This window comes from Microcaecilia unicolor, chromosome 1 (genome assembly GCF_901765095.1).
Source record: "Microcaecilia unicolor chromosome 1, aMicUni1.1, whole genome shotgun sequence".
In the NCBI taxonomy this organism is placed as follows: domain Eukaryota; kingdom Metazoa; phylum Chordata; class Amphibia; order Gymnophiona; family Siphonopidae; genus Microcaecilia; species Microcaecilia unicolor.
In genome coordinates this window covers 103,628,563-103,650,745 of record NC_044031.1, presented here as the reverse complement: position 1 = coordinate 103,650,745, position 22,183 = coordinate 103,628,563, and the positions used below count along the sequence as shown (strand labels likewise).

Genomic DNA, 22,183 nt, shown 5'->3' with positions numbered 1-22,183 from the left:
AGGTGGATACAAAATGCAAGTTAACCAGCCATGTCAGCCTCTAAGAACTGGGTTATATGCATAAACTAGGCATATTAATTGACATAACTGACGATGTTTGGGAAACACTGTAATAGCTGCCTATCTGTCCTCTAGTGCCTTCTGTGGCCTGGAGATCCAGAGTACAGCGAACATGTCGCAGGGGAAGAGACTGCTCAACTTTAGGAGAGCAGAGATTCTGGAATTGTGCAGGCTAGTCCTCTGCTGTGAGCAGCAACTCTATCCTGTGCACTGGAGGGCTGGCCTGTGCACCTCCCAGAACCTCTGGAGAAGATTCCAGAGTCACTTATGGAGGTAAGAGAGATTTAAAACACCCTCTGACCCAGGGTTTATGTAGGCCACACACTTTTGATAATGCATGATGTACTACACAGTTTAGGGCACTTTTCTCCTAACTTTCACTGCTATACCCATGAAGTGTGCAGTTTTTAATAAGCTAGGGCTGAGTGCAGATACCTATGATGTCAAAGGTTCGTTACTTCCCTATTTGTGTAGCTGAATCAATGAGTGTCAACAGGGGTGGAAACTGGGCAGGGAAAAGAAAGTAGCAGCAAAGCAATGTGCACAATTTGGCCTCATGTAGTTGGCTAAGCAATCTAGATCATGGCTGGATAGATTTGGATGGGCTGGAATGGAGCTTTTCAGGGGCATCAGAAGTTTTAGAACAAGGACAGTGCCAGGCAGACTTCTATGGTCTATGCCCAGAAAACGGCACAGACAAATCAAGATCAGGTATACATGTATTGTATCACCTCATACCTTATGTAATGTTTATCTTCTCAGGCAGACTGGATGGACTGTACAGGTCTTTATCTGCTGTCATCTACTATGTTATTAAGTAGATGACAGCATCAATTTGATATAGCTGTGGGAGAGCATATAAGTGGTATCACTCATTGGTGTGGACAGGACAAGCATGGATGAGAGGTGAGGAGGTCCTGGTGGGAGAATGTTGTCCCAGGATTATGAACATAAGGTGAAATCTGAGTTGCTGTGTCCCCACAGAAAATTTGGTGTGCTCATGGACTGAAATCAAAGGTCTGCAACTTCAGGCAACAACACCCTGACCTGTACCAGCAGTTCAGGGAGGAGGTGGCAGCAGAGAGAGATAAGGGACAGCTCACCTATGCGTGTTAAATGCAGATTTGTTGTGGGTTTCGGTTGGATGTGTTTGGATGGGTACTGCAGCTGCATGTCATCTGGAGACTAGTGCCAAGCTCAGGGTCCATAGATGTCTCAGATGTGTGGTATGTGGACCTGTGTCGACCTGGGCAATCCAGAAAGCAGAAAATATGACACTCTGGGTGCATCTGAGCTGTGGCCCACCCATAATTCTGGTTAGGTTATTATCCAGGTTGAGCTGCTTCTAAGAGGTCTATCTGAATCATAACCTATTGCTCCTTGGTGCCACGTTCAGAGGAGCTATAACCCTGTGTGTGTGCACCCAAATCACTGTCAGGAAGTGTGGTACTAATGGTTGGCCTACTGCTCCCTGGATGACCCTTCACAGAGAACAACAGGATAATTGGTAGCTGTATCTAAAGTATAATATTCTATACTGAGTAGTCATTTCACTCTTATCCTAAAGAATTCAAAGCAGATTACAGCAAAAAAAAAAAAAAAAAAAAAAGATGTCTCTGTGAAAGGAGTTACCAAACACATTCAATGAACAAATGATTTCAAATTCTCTAATACCTCAAAAATAAAAGATTATGTAGGAATGTTCTAAGATCCAACATAGATGGGTATTTATCGATTTTCTAGTTGAAATAACCAGCTCTACAGTAAGGGGGTACAGGCTTTGGTGTCTGGTACATGGGAAGGGCTACTCTAGGATGTGCTATAGTACATGTAGCTAATATGCCTTTGTATCACTCTGTGGTGTGACCACACCTCGAATACTGTGTGCAATTCTGGTCACCACATCTCAAAAAAGATATAGTGGAATTAGAAAAGGTAAAGAAAAGGGCGATGAAAATGATAAAGGGGATGGAGGAAAGGCTAAAGCAGCTAGGGCTCTTCAGCTTGGAGAAAAGACAGCTGAGAGGAGATATGATAAAGGTCTATAAAATAATGAATGGAGTGGAACGGATGGATGTGAATCGCTTGTTTACTCTTTCCAAAAATACTAGGACTAGGGGGCACGCAATGAAGCTACAATGTAGTAAATTTAAAACAAATCGGAGAAAATATTTCTTCACTCAATGTGTAATTAAATTTTGGAATTTGTTGCTAGAGAATATGGTAAAGGCAGTTAGCTTAGCGGGGTATAAAAAAAGGTTTGGATAACTTCCTAAAAGAAAAGTCCATAAGTCATTATTAAGATGGGGAAAATCTACTGCTTATTTCTAGGGTAAGAGGCATAAAATGTATGGTACTTTTTTGGGATCTTGCCAGGTACTTGTGACCTGGATTGGTCACTGTTGGAATCAGGATGCTGGGCTTGATGGACCTTTGGTCTGTCCAAGTATGGCAACACTTATATTCTTATGTCACCCAGCATCTGCATGTAGGCAACACAGTGTACGGAAGGTTACTGGTTCAAGAACCACTCTGTCCCAGCTTGTAAACAGTTCTTTTTTTAAGGGGTGGGCCTCTGTCAATCTGTTTACCCTTATGATGTCGCCCGCCTGGCCTGGGCTCCATAGCAACCATCATAAGAACAGCCATACTGGGTGAGATCTGTGCTGCAAGGTATCTTTTCAATGAAAAGGCTGAGGGATAGCCTGGTAGTGTAGCCTAATGGTTAGCATAGCAGCCTGTGATGCTACTGACTGGGGTTCAAATCCTGTTGTACATAAAAACAGCCATACTGGGTCAGGCCAATGGTTCATCCAGCCAGTATCCTGCTTCCAGCAGTGGCCAATACAGGTCACAAGTACCTAGCAGAAACACAATTAGTAGCACCATTCCACACTACAAATCCCAGGACAAGAAGTAGTTTCCCCCAAGTCATTCCAATAGCAGGATATGGACTTTTCCTTCAGGAACCTATCCAAACCTTTTTTAAGCCCAGATACAATAACCGCTGTTATCACATCCTCCAGCAACGAGTGCCAGAACTTAACTATTTTTTGAGTAAAAAAATATTTCCTTCTATTAGTTTTAAAAGCATTTCCATGCAATTTTATTGAGTGCCCTCTGGTTTTTGTACTTTTTGAATGAGAGAAAAACCATTTCATCTCCACCCATTTCACTCCACTCAGGAATTTGTAGACCTCAATCATATCCCCCCTCAGCTACTTTGTAGCTTTCCAAGCTGAAGCGCCCTAACCTCTTTAGCCTTTCCTCATATGGGAGCAGTTCCATCCTTTCTATCATTTTGGTTGATTTTCTTTGAACCTTTTCTAATTCCACTATACCTTTTTGAGATACGGCGACCAGAATTGAACACAATACTCAAGATGAGGTCGCACCATGGAGTGATATAGAGGCATTATAGTATTTTTGGTCTTACTTTGCATCCCTCTCTTAATAATCCCTAGCGTCCTGTTTGCTATTTTGGCCACCGCTGCACACTGGGCAGAAGATTTCAGCGTATTGTTTACAATGACACCTAGGTCTTTTTCTTGAGTGCTGACTCCTAAAGCGGACCCTAGCATTAGATAGCTAAGATTTGGATTCTTCTTCCCAAGGTGCATCACTTTGCATTTATCTACATTAAATTTCATCTGCCATTTGATTGCCCAGTCTTCCAGTTTCCTAAGGTCTTCCTGTAATACTTCACAATCCAAATGCGTTTTGACAACTTTGAATATAGTTTCGTGTCATCTGCAAATGTAATCACCTCACTTGTCGTTCTGATTTCCAGATCATTTATAAATATGTTAAATAGCACCGGTCCCAGTACAAAATCAAGCAGCACTCCACTATTCACTCTTCTCCATTGAGAAAAATGACCATTTAACCCTACCCTCTGTTTTCTTTCCAATAACCAATTCCTAATCCACACCAGAACATTGCCTCCTATGCCATGACTCTAATTTTCTCAGGAGTCTTTCATGAGGAACTTTGTCAAAAGCTTTCTGAAAATCTACATACACTACATCAACCAGCTCACCTTTATCCACATGTTTATTCACGTCTTCAAAGAAATGAAGCAAATTGGTAAGGCAAGACCTCCCATGGCTGAATCCATGCTGACTCGGTCCCATTAAACCATGTTTGTCTATGTGTTCTGTAATTTTATTCTTTATAATAGTTTCCACTATTTTGCCCAGCACTGAAGTCAGGTTTACCAGTCTGCAATTACTCAGATCACCCAGCATCACAATTGGCCACCCTCCATTCCTCAGGTACTACAGACAATTTTAATGACAGGTTACAGATCCATTGCTGCCAAACTGAATTTTTTTTATTGGTGATCAAACTTCATTAAGCACGGAAGAAAGAATCAATGTTAGTTATATAAACTCAAAAACAAGCAAACCCATAAAAAAGTACCTGTTACAGGACACAATTGAAAAAGTTATGGTCAGCAAATATGTGATGGACATCAAGGGAATTATCGACTCTGCATTTCCTTCAAACTCCTCCTGCCGGGACAGTGATGTAATGTAGGATACCTATCGTAAAAATGTTATTAGTTAAATACAGTGTTCTTTCATTTAGTACATTTCGTTTGTCTCAGGGCTATGGAACAATACCTATTCTATGTTTCAGAAAATTATGTCAGATTTTAGACAAAACAACACTTCATGTTATTCAGAGCCTTCCCGATTTTCCATTTTAAAACAAATTCCTATGACATCACTATCAGTATTAGTATATATGCCCACAAAATGATCCAATTGCTTCTTTTTAAAAACAAATCTCTTTGAGAGTTAATATTCAGTAAGCTGGTGAGTAGTAAAGCAATCAAGAAAATTTATCTAAATAACTTTCAGTGAATATTCAGCGAGGTTTATCCAGATAAGTCTGTCACTGAATATAGTATGTGGTTAAACTTAAGTGGATAACTTTATGATAGCCTTTTCTGTGAATTAGCTTGTTCATCTTTATTTTTCTTTATTTGGCCAGTGCTGAATGTCAGTATTGGCTGGTGAGTTTTTCCCTCTCCCTCTGGGAAGACTTCTTTATTAGGGTAAATTCTGTAACAAGTTGTCTACAAAACAATGTACCTGTTCAGTAGTTAGTGGAGGGAATTTAAAACCTTAGTGTTCTCCTAGTGCGATAGGAGAGAAGGGAAGTGTAGGTAAAGGTATTCCACTGTTGTGCTCCACATTGGAGTTGTTAGATGTCTGGAGAGCATTACATCCCTTAGAGCGCGATTAGTCCCACTTGTCTAGAGCGCACGGATCCCAATCTACAATTGACTGTTGGCTTATTTCTGTTACACTTTTTTCTGTGGTTGTTGTGGTGGGAATAGGTCCATACAGTGTGTCGGACCATGCCTCGGTATGGTGTACTTTTACTTTTGGAAATGTGGGAGAGGACATGTTTCGGTGGAGATTCTCTCCCTCTCTTTATAGAGATCAGGAATTCCATGAATATACAGCGCACAAATGGGCGGAATATCAGGTTAATAATGGGGAGCATGTGGGCACGCCTGTACTTTTTTGGGAGGCGGCTAAGGCTGTTTTGCGAGGGGAAATCTTAGCATATACTTCCTTTAAGCGGAAAGCACGCGATCGGGAAATCTTGCGGCTGGAAAAAAAACTGCGCCAAGCACGGATTCAATATGGTGCACATCCTTCTTCCTCTAGTCGTGATTTATTGTTGACATTTCAGACTTCTTTGGGGGAACTCCATGCAGTATTACAAGTTCCAATTACATCGTCATGGTAATAAGCTGGGAGACTTTTAGCACAGCTTGCCCAACAGGCTAGGGGATCTACTACAATCACGCAGATAGAATGAAGCGATGTTGTATTGGTGAGAACAGATCAGGAGATAGCGGAGGTATTTCAAGAATATTATCAGCATTTATATGCATATCCCTTGGAAGGAGAGATGGACGGAAATTTATATTTGGGAAGTTTAGATTTGCCACAACTTTCGGCGGATTCTAAAAGTAAACTTGAGGGCCCTATAACGGAGGAGGAAGTGGCTTTAACAATTCAACAAAGTGCTTTATGTAAGGCGCCGGGGCCTGATGGTTTCAGGGCAGAGTTTTACAAGATCTTCTCACCTTCTATAAGTAGTAGTACCCTCCTTGAGAGCCTGCTTTACTCAATTTGTGGAAGATGGTAAATTGCCCGGTTCCTTGCAGATGGCGCAAATTTTATTATTGAAAGCAGGGAAAGATTACTACTACTACTACTATTTAGCATTTCTATAGCGCTACAAGGCATACGCAGCGCTGCACAAACATAGAAGAAAGACAGTCCCTGCTCAAAGAGCTTAACGCATCCTTCTGCATATAGACCCATTTCTCTTTTAAATGTAGAAACTAAACTATTTGCAAAGATATTGGCCAATCGTCTAGCACAGGTGCTGCCTTCTTTGTTAGCCGACCCACAGGTGGGATTTGTCCAGGAATGGACAGTTACTTGGAACATGAGAAAGATTCTGATTTCCATGGAGCAGATTGAGATACTTCGTCTTCCTTCCTTGCTGGTCAGTTTTGACGCGGAAAAGGCGTTTGACCGAGGTGCTTGGAACTTTTTATTTGCTACTCTGCGGACATATGGGGTCGGAAACTTTTTTCTGAATGTGGTACAGGCATTACATATGCCTCTCTGCAGGCAAGAATCTGGGTCAATAATGTTTTTTCCTCCTCCTTTGAAATACATAGAGGCACATGACAAGGCTGCCCACTATCTCCTTTACTATTTGTTATGACACTGGATCCCTGGATTAGAGATGTTATGGATAACTCAGATGTTAAAGGTGTTAAGATTGGATCGCAAGAATTCAAACTGTCTGCATTTGCAGACGATATTTTGGTGCATCTGACGGATCCGAAGAGATCGCTGGAGGCTCTTTTGGATAGTTTTAAGGAGTATGGTGATTTTTCGGGCTTTAAACTGAATTTTGAAAAAAATCACTGGCATTGTCCACAGATGAGGAGTTGCAGCGGCAGTGGGAGGGGCCATTTCCCTTATGTTGGACAACTCGTTCTTAGCGATATCTAAGGATCCATTTACCAACTACATCACGGTTGTAAGAGAACCATTTAGCGGTGCTATTGGATGTTACCAGGGCATATTAGATCACTGGGTACATCTCCCCTTATCGGTGCATGGTCGCATTCAACTTTTTAATATGGTTGTTTTTCCTAAATGGCTCTATGTGCTGCAGTTATTGCCGCTACGATTGTTGAAACCTGATCTACATTCCTTGCGTAAACTTTTGACTAAAATCTGCTGGGCGGGTAAGAAGCCAAAAATGTTGTTTGGTTATTTGTTGGGCACATGGAAATATGGAGGAATGGGACTTCCGAATGTGTGTGTTTATAATCGAGCATGTTTGCTGCGCCATCTAGGGGATCGATTTTTTGGAGAACAGGGTTTTTCCCCAGTGGACTATGAGAATGCATTTTATTTCCCATGGCATTTCAATTCTCTTTTGCACTGCCCTTTGAGGTTCGTACCGTCTGATACTGGGTCCCATGCGAGAGGTATGGCGTTATTTAGTTCGTCTTTTGGGTGGGGAATCCTGAGGTCTCAGATCAGCTCCCGATTACTGGAAATGTTCAATTTTTGCCAAGCTGTGATCAAATTAATTTTCGGCGCTGGGCGTCCAGAGGCTTTTGGTTGTTACAGCATGTGCTAGGAGAGGGGGCAAGATGCTTTCCTGGGATCATCTATGGAATGAGGGACTTGTAGGACATACAGATTTCTTAGCGTACAGACAATTGCAACATTATATACAGTCATTAGATGTCCATGGCTTAGTTTTCTCTTTGGGTAGACATTTGCAGGATTTTGGGGGGAAATTTCAGGATGTTAATTTGTCAATTTCTTCTCTTCACAGAGAACTGCAGTGTCTTTCTTCTAGCAGGTCGCCCTAGACTATAATCGGCTAATTAAGCGGATACCTGAAATATCAGTGAGTGCAGAATTACGAGAATGTCAGTACCAGACTTTACACAGGGCGTATTTTACTCAGGAGCAAGTATTTAAGAGTGGAGGAGTGGGAACACCAGTGTGCTTGAAATGTAATCAAGATAATAATTCTTTTTATCATGCTTTTTGGGGATGCCCAAAGATACAGCTATTTTGGAGAGCTATTTTGCGTTATTTTGAAAGGCTCAGGGGATGCTCTCTGCTATTCACACCTGAGGGGATGCTATTAGATAAATATGAAGCTTTTCATTTTGCTAATTGCAATAGAATTCTTCGGAAAGCAGCAGTGTTGGGTAAACGTGTTATATTGGGGACACGGGTGGGAGAAACTGAACCTTCGTATTGGGCCTGGAGAAATAGGTTGCATGCACTAATGTTACTAGAACAGAAGCAGGTCCAGGGCTACCCTAGAGGGAGGAAGCTATTTCCAGCTACCTGGGAAGTATATATTCAGACACTCCCTCATAGGGCTTGAAGCCTGATTTTGAATACATTTAAGTAGGCTACCTTTGGTGGGAGAGAAGTTATTTGTAGGGTATATCGGGTTGCCCTCCCCTCTCCTTATTTCCTCCCCCCCCTTTTTTTTTTAATTGGGAGGGTAGGGGAAGTATGGATGGGAGGTTGAGTACAGTTTAAAATTGCGTTGCTGTTCTATAGTTGGGAAGTGGGAGGGAGTATGGGAAGGGGATATATTAGTTAAAATTTGATGACATTCGGTAATGTACGGAAATGATCAGTGTGATATTATTGGACTATGTTAGGTACATTGTTGGATGATTGTATACTTTCCTTGTTCTGATGAGTCATCAATAAAAATCGTTGAAACATAAAACTGTGTTTGTCTAGATAAATCTAACAGTTAGCCTTCGAATATCAATCCATTTATTTTTACATATATAAAAATACAAAATAACAATTCTATATCTCAATCATAATCAATTGTACAAAAATAAACTTGAGAACAACAGATACCAAGAAATATGAGAAAACATGCAATACCAATTAACCCCAATCTTTTCTTCAAGTCAGAACTAATAAGGGTACTAGAACTGATTATATTTTTCAAATGCCTAGGTTAAGCCATTTATAACACTGTTGTTTTTCTAGCAAGAAAGATGCCAGTGCTTGGATACAGGGCTGTCATTGGGGGGAGGGGAATCAGAGCATATGCCCAATGCTCTTTAAATCCAGAGTAGTACCACCTCTGCAACCAGCTCTAGAATTCAGTCTTAGCACGATCCACCCCCCTCCTTTTCATCCTCAGGAAGTATAAAGGGGCAGAACTGTTGCCTCCTCTGCCATGGTCATGATATGGAAAAAGCACCAGGAAGGGGGAGGTTGAGAGTGAGGCATCACCGATGATTTTCTTTCTCTCTCCTCAACCACTGATGCTATTCTGTGCCTCTCTCTTTTGGCATGACAAAATTTGTATGTGTTGTCAAAGTAATAGGTGTGGAGAGCAATTTTTAATAGCATTCAGAGGGAAATGCACAAAGGTCCCCAGAAAGAGCTGCCTGGTATTTCCAACTCAGTAAAAATTATCGATTTGGAAATACAGAGCGATTCCCAAAGCAAGTCGCATGCAAATGAGCTGCTCGCAAAAGCAGTGAGCAGCTCAATAGGAGAGAAGCCAGTCGGTCAGGTGAGCATGTGCAGAACAGTCAATCACTAAGCGTGGCTGTTCTGCACGTGCTCAGAGCAGTGCTTGTATACGGCTTTTATACACACATAGAAGCTGCACATATGAAATTCATTGTAGCTTTTTTTTATTCTTCTCTAAACTGCTGTGGGGTGTGCTTTCAGGGCTGGAGCAGTGGCTGATGGGTGGACTGTTATGTTGAGGCTCCGGCATTCTCCCTGCCACTGGGAGTGAGGGCGTGATGAAAAAGTGGCACCCGCCTCAAATCCCAAACTTCATTGCCGTGGTCAGCGATCTCCCTGCTCTGGCGCATCTTGTCTCTCCCTGGGTCCCTCCTCTTGCAGGAGTAGCAGAGGACCCTGGAGCGGCTATGGAGTATTTGGAACAATGAAGAACTGTCAGGACCAACAGCTCCAGACCTCCCGTTAAATTTTCCATGGTAAAGGTAGGAGCTGCTTCTGTGCATTGCTCAGAAAACAGTTGTACATCGCTTTGAATACACATCTGAATGTTTAATAGCTCATTTAAATAGATTAACATAGGATTCCCATTGTCTGCTCCTCCACAAGGTAAAAAGCCCAGAGAACTCCTTTGTGCATCTCCCGCTCAATAATGTGCTTGCTAAACCGGTTGAAACCGGTTTAAAAAGCACATTGCTGGCCCGGTAGGCTTTGTGCATCGGGCCCTCAGTGCATAATAGGGTTTTATGCATAGAAATAGGGCTTTTGAAAACTGTCCAATACATGCATACTCATGTGTATGTGTGTATCAGAGAGGCATTCCCATGGGTGTGTCCCAGTTACCTAACTCTTAGCACATGTACTGCTGGAGCATTTCAGAGTAGAACCTATGAAAATTTCTAAAATGGGGGGGCCCTTTAAGAATGTCCTACATGAAAGGATGCTTAGAGGATTCCATCTCCCATAGGGGCCAACCCTTTGCCCTTTATATATATATGACCTATAACATACTCTGTGTGCCTTGAGTCAAGGATGATAAGGGCCCTAGAAATAAAAAAAATTACATATGATTGCATCATTAACAAAACCAGTACAATATTACCATTAACAAATCCAGTACAACTTTTATTAAGGAAATGTATGTCTTACTTGATAATTTTCTTTCCTTTAATTCAACCAGACCAGTCCAGACTAATGGGTTATGTCCATCCACCACCAGAAGGAGACAGAGAAAATAGTTTCAAGTAATTTGCTCCTTAAGGGTATTGTGCAGCCTGGAATGTTCAGTATTTTGAATAACCAAGAAACGGTGCTCTGTACTGCTACTATAAAGGCCAAGTAAGTTAGCCGTGGAAGCCATGTATACCCCAATTTAGTAACCCAAGGAGCCCCTGAGTAACCAAGGCCTATCCATAGACCCCATCTAAGGGAATGACGAGAGATGATTTGCTACGCGGCTAGGGCCGGTCTTAGCAATTGAAGGGCCCTGTGCAGACCAGTTCTGTGGGGCCCCCTGCCACACTTAGCCCTGCTCCCACCTAGTCCCGCCCCTTGTTGACAAGATGTGTTTTAAAATTTTTTATTTGAAATAAAGACAAAAACAAGCAACACTTGTACAGAAAAACTAATTCAAATACGCACAATGCTATCATAGGAAACCTTTGGGTTTAAAAAGCAAAACCATATGCATGTAAGGACTGGATAAATGGATTAAAACTAATGCCCTTAATATGTAATACTTCGTAGCAATAATAAAACAGTGATTGACTATTCACATAGCAAGCAGTCTGAGCCAACAGATTTATTTTCCACTGAACATAATTAACGTTGTATGAACTTGGCAGGTAATAGTGTGCTGAAATGGACAATGTTGGTACATTTAGACTGACTCTGGACAGTTCTGCATGAAAGAAACCCTTCCCTCATTATTCAATACCTTCTCTGTGAAACAGAAGTAATAAAAAAAAGGCAAGTGCATTTTTACAATATACCACTGCATTCCACAAAGCAAAAGGAGCAAGGCCCCACATGCCATCTTTTTCTTTTGATGTAGGCACTGGAAAATAAAAAGATGCTAAGTGCTCCCAGGTCTCAACCTAATTAATGATTTTTTAAAACTGTACTTATAAAAGTCTGATTGTTAAGCACCTGATACTCATAATGTCTGTTTTGGTGGCCCTTTACTAGGTGAAAACATCAGAACAGAGTGGGTCTCTATAACCAGCCCCTCCAAATGAAACAATGATTACGATTTAGAAGTAAATAGATGAAACCAATACTTCCTCTGTGTATATCTGCTCTGTGGTGAATCTGTGTTGCTGCTGAAAACCCTCTAACTTCATCTACAGAATATTCACTATTGGGATGACTAGGCTCAAAGCAGACCTTCTGGGACTGAGTTCCTCCATGGCCTCAGGACTTCTATGAGGTGAGTCACATTTATTCTAATCTAATGTCCAGGAAGCTTTCAATATTAAACTTGGTGTCCATTGACATCTAATGCAGAGCTAACCTCTCTAGTACCAGATAAGTTGAATTCTACTTGATGCCAACATCCTGAATAAGCTAGTGTGCAGGTACCCTGGCTGCTTCCTGCTTCTACCATAGCTCATCCCCACCCTTCACACATTGGTGAAAATATTCTGCTAGTGTTCAGCGCTTTTTGATCAGTAGCTTCAGGACTGGTCCACTGCTTATCTTGCTCCCCAGACCTAGGGAGTCTCCTACCACCAGTTGCAGCAAGTGTGCAAAGCATCTGATATCATGAAAGTCCCCCTTCATCATTGTCTTAACCATATTCATTTCACCGTTAGACAAGAAAACAGGAAACAGAGTTGTCTGTTTCTGGCCCACATGCCAGCCCTCCAGCATTCCCTTTATTTTTGCTAAGATATGGACCGAGGTATGGTTATCATCTATCACCCGGGTGCAGGGGCGTAGCCAAACACCCAATTTTTGGTAGGCCTGAGCAGAAGTTGGGTGGGCAAAAGAACTCAGCCCTGTCCCACAAGTGATTTGGTCTCTCCCTCTCTTGCCTGCATGCTAGATGGTCTCTCAAACATTCCCCCTCTCCCACATACCTTTTAAACAGCAGATTTTCACCAGCAGCAACTAATACACACTGCTCATGTTGGCCCCACAGTCTTCCCTCTGATGCAACTTCCTGTTTCCGCATAGGCGGGAATACATCAGAGGGAAGGCTGTGGGGCTGGTGCGAATAGTATATATCAGTTGCTGCTCACTGCAGGCAAATATGCTATTTATAAGGTATGCAGGAGAGACAGTTGTTGGGAGTTTTTGGCTGGTGGGGCTTAGGGATCCCTGCCAGCCACATCATAGGTGTGCTGCTACTGGGTAGGCCTGAGCCCAAAGTGGGTGAGCCTGGGCCCACCCAGGCCCACCCTTGGCTACGCCACTGCCCGGGTGTGCCTCACAGCCTATTACTACCCTTGTCCTGGTATATCCCTTCCCCTTATACCTACAGCCTCCTCCCAGTGTGCAGTCAGGGAGAAAATAAGCATATGTAGCATTCTGACTTGTCCAGATATTGCTGGTAAAATACACACTATACTCTCTGCCTTTGCCAGCTCTGCCTGCAGGGCACACAAATATTTATGCAGGTGAGGGATCACCTGCCTACTAAAATATGGCCTTCAGGACACTTGGTAAGAGAGATGCTGCAGCATCTTAAACCCCACATTCTCAACTACCTCCAGGGGTGGTCATCAAGGGCAACTATTTTCCCCATGCACTATGTCACCATCTTGGATGCTGACTGCTGCTTGCTCTGAGTGCTGCTGAGCACAACCTCATCTCCCCCATGTGACTTGCTTTGACGCGCATCATGGCTGCTGGCAAGACACCTCACTGGGAAGAAAAACTGGGGGTTCTGCTTGGGAATGGATTTCCTTTTTTTGTAGCTTTCTTACCACTGCTATTTTTACTGCTAGATTGAGTCCCCAGCTTAAGATCAGTGACCTCCCGTTAATTAAGCTGGAAAAGTTAATGTTCCTGCAAATACTGCATGCTGCTATTGGTAAGATGACCTATTGCTTCCTATAGTAATTGTATTCTCAATCCTGCATATCCACAAGCACTTTAAAATGTTTCCACACCTCTGAGGATCCTACCTCTTTGCCACTTAGCATGCTAACAACAAGATCTTCAAGACCCTCTTCAGCCATGAAACTTTCAATATCTTATAATTATGATGCAAATCCCATCCATGAGGATTCATCGGATTTGCTATCTGCCAGGACCAGCTGCATACACTTTTCAGTAGGGAAAAGGGTTCACCTGCTGCCCTGCTTGTTGGTTTACCTGCTATTTCCCTCCCACATAGTCTCTGCCTTCGTATTTAGGAGGTGCTAAGGGCTCACACATTATGGATGCGCTAACCAGTTAGGGTGAAGGTAATGTCAGCGCGCTAGTTGATTAGCACCTCCATGGCCCATTCACTGCCCTGACATACTGTACCTCCTGAAAAAAACTTTGTGTGCTCAACGCCTGCAGATGGGAAACCTAATGTGGAATGCTTAGCACGTCCTGTATTAGGCCATTTTTGTTGTGTTAAGCACCGCATCTCAAAAAAGATATAGTGGAAAAGGTACAGAGAAGGGCGACGAAAATGATAAAGGGGATGGGATGACTTTTTTTTTTGGTTACATTTGTACCCTGTGCTTTCCCACTCATGGCAGGCTCAATGCGGCTTACATATTGTATACAGGTACTCATTTGTACCTAGGGCATTGGAGGGTTAAGTGACTTGACCAGAGTCACAAGGAGCTGCCTGTGCCTGAAGTGGGAATCAAACTCAGTTCCTCAGGACCAAAGCCCACCACCCTAACCACTAGGCCACTCCTCCACTCCCTATGAGGAAAGCCTAAAGCAGCTAGGGCTCTTCAGCTTGGAGAAAAGAAGACTGAAGGGAAATATGATAGAGGTCTGTAAAATAATGAGTGCAGTGGAACGGGTAGACGTCAATCACTTGTTTACTCTTTCCAAAAATACTAGGATTAGGGGGCATGCAATGAGGCTACAAAGTAGTAAATTTAAACCAAATCGAGAAAATATTTCTTCACTCAATGTGTAATTAAACTCTGGAATTCGTTACTAGAGAATGTAGTAAAAACAGCTTAACAGGGTTTAAAAAAGGTTTGGATAGCTTGCTAAAGGAAAAGTCCATAGACCATTATTAAAATGGACTTGGGGAAAATCCACTGCTTATTTCTAGGATAAGCAGCATAAATATATTATATTGTTCTGGGATCTTGCCAGGTACTTGTAACCTAGATTGGCTACTGTTGGAAACAGGATGCTGGTCTTGATAGACCTTCGGTCTGGCCCAGTCTGGCAATACTTATGTACTTATGTAAGGTTTCTTGTGCGTTTGCAAGAAGATGTGTCCTCAATTGTTTTGGAAGAGCAAGAAAATAACAAGAGAGCAGCCTTGTAGTGAGTGGCTACATCCAAGCAGGAGCTCAGCAATTTCTGCAAATATTTGTTTTTATTTAAAACATTTACAGTACAATCTACCCATCCACCATTTTGAATGGAAAACAAACAACATACATAATTCATCCTAAGTAAGTATACCAATATATAAAACTAAACAGCCAGTATCCTGCCACCAATGCACTTGCATACTCGTAGATCATTTAGAAACAGAGAAACATGACGGCAGATAAAGGTCATATCACCCATCCAGTCTGCCCATCCTCTGTAACCCCTAATTCTTCCTGTTCCTAAGCGATCCCACATGCTTATCCCATGCCTTTTTAAATTCTGGAACAGTCCTCGACTCCACCACCTCCACCGGGAGGCCATTCTAGCCTCCACCACCCTTTCTGTGAAATAATACTTCCTTAGGTTATGCCTAAGCCTATTCCCTCTTATCTTTGTCATATGCCCCCTCATTCCAGAGCTCTCCTTCATTTGAAAAAGGCTCTCTTCCTGTACATAAATGCCCTTGAGATATTTAAACGTCTCTATCATGTCTCCTCTCTCCCTCCTCACTTCCAGCGTATACATGTTGAGGTTCATAAGCCTGTCCCTATAATTTTTGCATTCAAGACTGCTTACTAATTTCCTAGCTGCCCTCTGGACCGACTCCATCCTGTTTATATCTTCAGACTTCAGGTATGCCTCACCTACCTGAGGAGGCATTAGAGTCCCTTAACCAGCAGGTTACAGCCAAAGAACTACAACGTGCCATTAAGGCATTAAAGCTCTTCTCTGCTCCAGGCCCAGATGGGTACACGAGTGAGTTCTACAAGATATTACAAAATCAGGTAGTAGAGCCTCTATTAGATTATTATACTACAGTCGTTGGAGAGGTGGGGTTCCCCCGACATGCCATTACAGCATGCTCCCACCCACCTAACTGGGTGGGAGCAGATGCAGCCTAGTTCTTACCGCCCAATATCATTGATTAATGTAGATATTAAATTGTTGTCCAGAATCTTGGCAGAGCGGTTGGCCCCGCTGTTGCCTCAACTAATAGTGGAGGACTATGTTGGGTTTGTTAGGAGTTGCCAGTCAGTGCTCAACATTCGTAAATTAATAGTAGCTATGTTGCATGGGAGAGCAACAGGGGCCTCTTACATGGTGCTGAGCCTGGACGCAGAAAGAGCATTTGACAGGGTGTGGTGGCCCTTCTTATTTGCAACATTGCGATGGGTGGGGTTGTGGGGCTGGTTTCTGCAGGCAGTAATGACATTATATTCCGAGCCACAGGCAGCACTGTTAGTGAATGGAGTGAGAACGGAGATGTTCCCCATAGGCCGTGGAACTCGTCAGGGATGCCCGCTGTCCCCACTTTTTCTCCTTTCTTTGGAGCCACTTTTATGTAATATAAGGGCAAATAGGGAAGTGAAGGGAGTGTGTCTTCGGGACCATACCCTGAAGGTAGTGGCTTACACAGACAATCTCCTTTTGCTTTTAGATGAGCCTCAGTGGTCACTCCCACATTTTTTACAGACCATAGCAGTTTACAGGGCACTCTCAGGGTTTCAACTAAACTTGTCTAAATCATTGGCCCTCCCCCTGACGCAGGAGACCTGTCAGAAGTGGAAGGGGCAGTTCCCTTTACAGTGGGCCCAACAGCAAATTACATATTTGGGGGTAACAATCTCAAATGAGTTATCAAAATTGTATGATTAGAATGTACTCCCTTTACTGGCAGAGACTAAGCATGTGTTGGGTCTCTGGGGCGCCTGCCCTCTCTCGCTGTTGGGATGACTCTCATTGTTCAATTTGATATTGGCTACCCGCTAGCTATATATGTTCCAAATGCTGCCGTTATTTCTGAAGCAGCGGGATGAGCGGGCGCTGAATAAAGCGCTTCAGGGTTTTTTTATGGAGAGGCGGGCGTCCCAGACTTCCCATATCAATTTTACAGAAACCTAAAGAACAAGGAGGGTTGGGACTGTTAAATGTAAGATATTTGTCTGTAGCACGTTCCATGAGGCATATGAGGGACTGGCTGACAGGGATAAGCACCTTTTCAGCTACTCCTGTGGAATCGGCACTTTCGTCTGCAGCACATCTCAGCTGGCTTTTACACACAATCCCAGGGAGGTCGGACCCAGTGCTGTCTCACAATCCACTTCTGCTCTCAGCAAGGGCAGGATGGAGGTGGCTTTGCAGGAGGCATGGTTTTTCTGCAGTCGCCACACCATATTTGGAAGTCAGTCAGAATTTCCCAGCAGGCACGGATTCCCCTGTGTTCGTGCTCTGAGAGCGATCAGGACATAAGTACATAAGTACCTAAGTATTGCCATACTGGGAAAGACCAAAGGTCCATCAAGCTCAGCATCCTGTTTCCAACATGTGGCCAATCCAGGTCACAAATACCTGGCAAGATCCCCAAAAAGTACAAAACATTTTATACTGCTTATCCCAGAAATAGTGGATTTTCCCCAAGCCCATTTAATAATGGTCTATGGACTTTTCCTTTAGGAAGCCGTCCAAACCTTTTTAAAACTCCGCTAAGCTAACCGCCTTTACCACATTCTCTGGCAACGAATTCCACGTTGAGTGAAGAAAACCTCTCTCCAATTCGTTTTAAATTTACTACATTGTAGCTTCATCGCATGCCCCCTAGTCCTAGTATTTTTGGAAAGCGTAAACAGACGCTTCACATCTACCCGTTCAACTCCACTCATTATTTTATAGACTTCTATCATATCTCCCCTCAGCCGTCTCTTCTCCAAGCTGAAGAGCCCCAGCCGCTTTAGCCTTTCCTCATAGGGAAGTCATCCTATCCCCTTAATCATTTTCATTGCCCTTCTCTGCACCTTTTCTAATTCCACAATATCTTTTTTTGAGATGTGGCGACCAGAATTGAACACAATATTCGAGGTGCGGTCGCACCATGGAGCGATACAAAAGGCACATCCTCATTTTTGTTTTCCATTCCTTTCCTAATAATACCTAACATTCTATTTGCTTTCTTAGCCGCAGCAGCACACTGAGCAGAAGGTTTCAACATATCAACAATGAGGACACCTAGATCCCTTTCATGGTCGGTGACTCCTAACGTGGAACCTTGCATGACGTAGCTATAATTCGGGTTCCTCTTTCCCACATGCATCACTTTGCACTTGCTCACATTAAACGTCATCTGCCATTTAGACACCCAGTCTCCCAGTCTTGTAAGGTCCTCTTGTAATTTTTCACAATCCTCCCGCAATTTAACGACTTTGAATAACTTTGTGTCATCAGCAAACTTAATTACCTCACTAGTTACTCCCATCTCTAGGTTATTTATTAATATGTTAAAAAGCAGCGGTCCCAACACAGACCCCTGGGGAACCCCACTAACTACCCTTCTCCTTTGAGAATACTGACCATTTAACCCTACTCTCTGTTTTCTATCTTTTAACCAATAGAACACTACCTCCTATCCCATGGCTCTCCAATTTCCTCTGGAGTCTTTCATGAGGTACTTTGTCAAACGCCTCTTGAAAATCCAGATACACAATATCAACTGGCTCACCTTTATCCACGTTTGTTCACCCCTTCAAAGAAATGTAGTAGATTGGTGAGGCAAGATTTCCCTTCACTAAATCCATATTGACTTTTTCCATGCTTTTGAATATGCACTGTAATTTTCTTCTTAATAATAGTCTCTACCATTTTGCCCGGCACCGTCGTCAGACTCACTGGTCTATAATTTCCCGGATCTCCTCTGGAACCTTGGAGCCAACTTCTTACTGAAGAGGGGAAAATGAGAGACTTTGCGGATTTAAAACGAACATTTGCATTGCTATCTACAGACTGGTTTGCTTACTCACAGCTTCGCCATTATGTCGCCTCTTTGGGCTGGATTAACTTAGCAAGGATGTCCAAGACACTCTAAACACAGCACTTACCTTAGGATGTAATAATGTAATTCCACTGAGATCTCATCACCGGTACCTGAGAGATACGACGGAGGATTTGGACTTTGAGAAGATTGCACAGATATGGGCAGTGGAATTACAGGCGGATTTGGCAGAGGATCAGTTTAGACAGCATGTTTTAAGTCTGCAACGGCGTTCGCCTTTTTTGCATTATTGGGAGTTGTAGTATAAATTTGCGTTGCATTTATATACATCTCCGAGAAGTGCTTATAGGGCAGCAATGGGCTCCACTGTGGCCTGTCCCAAGTGTTCACAAGATCTAGCAACACTGGGGCACATGTTTTGGATGTGCCCTACAATCAGACAATTTTGGACACAAGAACTAGACACAGTGTACAGCTATTGGAAACGCAGAATGTAGTTACATCCGCTATTACTTTTTGATGTATACCAATACATGAATCCATGACCTCCAGGTTTCAAACTGTTCATGCAAAAAGTTATCTTGATGGGGGAAAAGGCGATATTATTGTGCTGGAGAGGGACATATGCACCATCAATTGGATTATGGCACACACAAATGATTGAACTCCTAAAATTGGAACACTGTGGTGTTAAAGACATTTCTTCTGAGGAAGGTAAAAGGTTTCAGAGGATTTGGGAACATTTTTGGACTACCCTTCAGCCAGAAGCACAAAGTAGACTTCTTAACTAGAGTTTAGTTCTCCTCATGGAGTGGTATTATTGTCTGGATTGGTAAGGAATAAAGGAAGGGGGGGGGGGGGGGGGTTAAGGGACCTCGGGGAATAAGTTCCTGTTTTGGTTGTGTGTTTAACCTGGTCAGAACATTGCATGATGTATATGAGAAAATAATAAAGATGATTTGAACATAAGTCTAATTACCTTGTAGAGAGGTAATTAATTTCAGAACAAGGCACTGAAGTAGAAAAGGTATCATGGCCCATAAGTCAGGTAACCTCCGCTCACAGGACAAAGCCCTTCTCTCAGTACCCTTCTCCACCACTGCCAACTCCAGGCTCCGCTCATTCTGCCTTGCCTCACCCTATGCCTGGAACAATCTTCCTTTACCCATACGCCATGCCCCCTCCCTACCCATCTTCAAATCTCTGCTTAAAACTCACCTTTTCAATGCTGCCTTCGGTGCCTAACCGCTTGAGAAATATGGAATGCCCCAATCTATCCACCCTATCAGATTAACTGTTCACTCGTCCTCTAGATTGTACACTTGTCTTTAGATTGTTCTCTTGTCTTTTAGATTGTAAGCTCTTTGAGCAGGGACTGTCCTATGTTTAAGTTGTACAGCGCTGCGTAACCCTAGTAGCGCTTTAGAAATGTTAGTAGTAGTAGGCTAGTGGTTCTCAAACCTGGACCTAGAGGCACCCCAGCCAGTCAGGTTTTCAGGTATATGAATGAATATTCATGAGAGATTTGCATGCACTGCCTCCACTGCATGCAAATCTCTCTCATGAATATTCATTGTGGTTATCCTGAAAACCTGACTGGCTGGGGTGCCTCCAGGACCAGGTTTGAGAACCGAGTTGGGCCATTACAGCTCCTGAGGGAGGTATAATTGCTTCTATGCAAGTTCTGCTAAGAATAGGTGCATATGAGTGTAAAATATGCATATAAGTGCCAATCCCATACTACTTTTGTCTATTCTCTACCCCCTGGAACACCTACTTGCATATCCTTAAAAATAGGTGCCATTTTATATGTACCTATATTCAAATCCCTTATAAAATTCCTCCAATAAAGCTTCTACCTCTGTTGAACTAAGTTTAATAAATGCATTGATTGAGAAAAATGTTGTGATTGAAAGGTTGGCCTTTTCCAGTATATAATCATTTAATTACATTCTGTAGACTGCCTTGGGTCCCATTTTTTTGGGAGGGGAATTGTGGTGTGGAAGCACAAAATAAAATGAAATACTTATACCTTTATCTACCTTTAAACAAATTCTGCACTCACCGAAAACAGTTATAAATAAACATCTAAGTGAAAAGGGAAATCATTTAAATTTTTTATAATATAAAACAATGTTAAAAACATTATAGGCCGCAGCCAAAATTTCCCTTCTAGTAAAGATGCTTTCTGATTTCGGAGGCTCTTATTAAAGTGCAGCTTCTCAGTGATAACGTACATAATAAATTAGGTCATCGGTGGATAAATAAAGTGTGATGTTACCTGTATAGATTTTAAATTGAGGTTCTTCAGTAGGTCAGGAATGGAGGTTATGAAGTTGTTCAACCACTGCAGACTCAGCTCCCGATCTGCCAATTCATCCTCCCTTAAATAATAAAGTAACCGGAGGGCTTTGGCCTCTCTCACTCTGTCTGCAGGTCCCAGAGTGACACCGCCTAGGAAGAGCGCCAAAAAGATGGGCCTCTCCCCAGAGTGGAACATGGGAAAGGTGAGATTGAGGTTGTCTATATGTTTCACAGAGCTATTCAGGAGCTCCAGCAGCGGGTTGGAGGAGGCACAAGCTGAGGCGACTGTGTGGGAGCATAGCTTGCTGAAGTTGTGGCCTGAACCACTCATGCGCTGCACTGTAATGTCTACATTCAGCACTTCCTGCAGGTTCGCCGGGCTCAGGATATTCCCCGTGCGGGACACAGCGATGAGGGAGGCGTAAGTGCCCTCCGTGTACAGCCGCTGAGCTGAGAATAGCGCCGAGTCATTGGTTGGGAACAATTTCTTTATAACGGCTCTCTCGGCTTTAGCCGGACCTCCAAGTGGTGTGAACTGCCCCTCAATGTCATTGTCCTTCCGTTGGGGCAGGTAGTAAAAACCGTTACCCATCCCTGCTGAGATTAGCATGGGCAGCAGCAGGAACCAGTAGGGGTAGGAGGCGACCAGTGCGCCCAGCCTGCGGAAGGCAAGGAAGAGCGGCCGCTCTAGACAGTCTGTGTGATACCTGTTCATCGGCAGACCCTGTCCAGCAGGAACAAGAAAGGATGGCTGCGAACCTCTGAACATTGCCAGGCACCAATACAGAAACAGCTTCACTGGCAAAGTGATAACAGATTGTTATGATTCAAATCGGAACTTTACATGTACTATTTTAACAGAAATAGGTGAAAACCAGTTCTTCCCAGTGTTGCAAGTTAGGCAAGTTTCCTGCCAAATTAGTCAAGTTTTGAAGGCCAGAGGAAATCTTTGGTATTGGCAGGG

General features: G+C 43.0%; 1 protein-coding gene across 1 annotated transcript in view; it reads right to left on the bottom strand.

Annotated features, from left to right (window-relative positions):
• Positions 1 to 21,934, bottom strand: part of LOC115468685 (patched domain-containing protein 3-like) — a 49,849-nt gene extending 27,915 nt beyond the window's left edge. The window contains exons 1-2 of the mRNA XM_030200627.1: positions 21,197 to 21,934; positions 4,483 to 4,604 (exon numbers count right to left, since the gene is read on the bottom strand). Of these exons, the coding sequence (XP_030056487.1) occupies positions 4,483 to 4,604; positions 21,197 to 21,934 (860 nt within the window). The remainder of the gene's footprint in view (positions 1 to 4,482; positions 4,605 to 21,196) is intronic.
• Between the last annotated feature and the right edge of the window lie 249 nt (positions 21,935 to 22,183).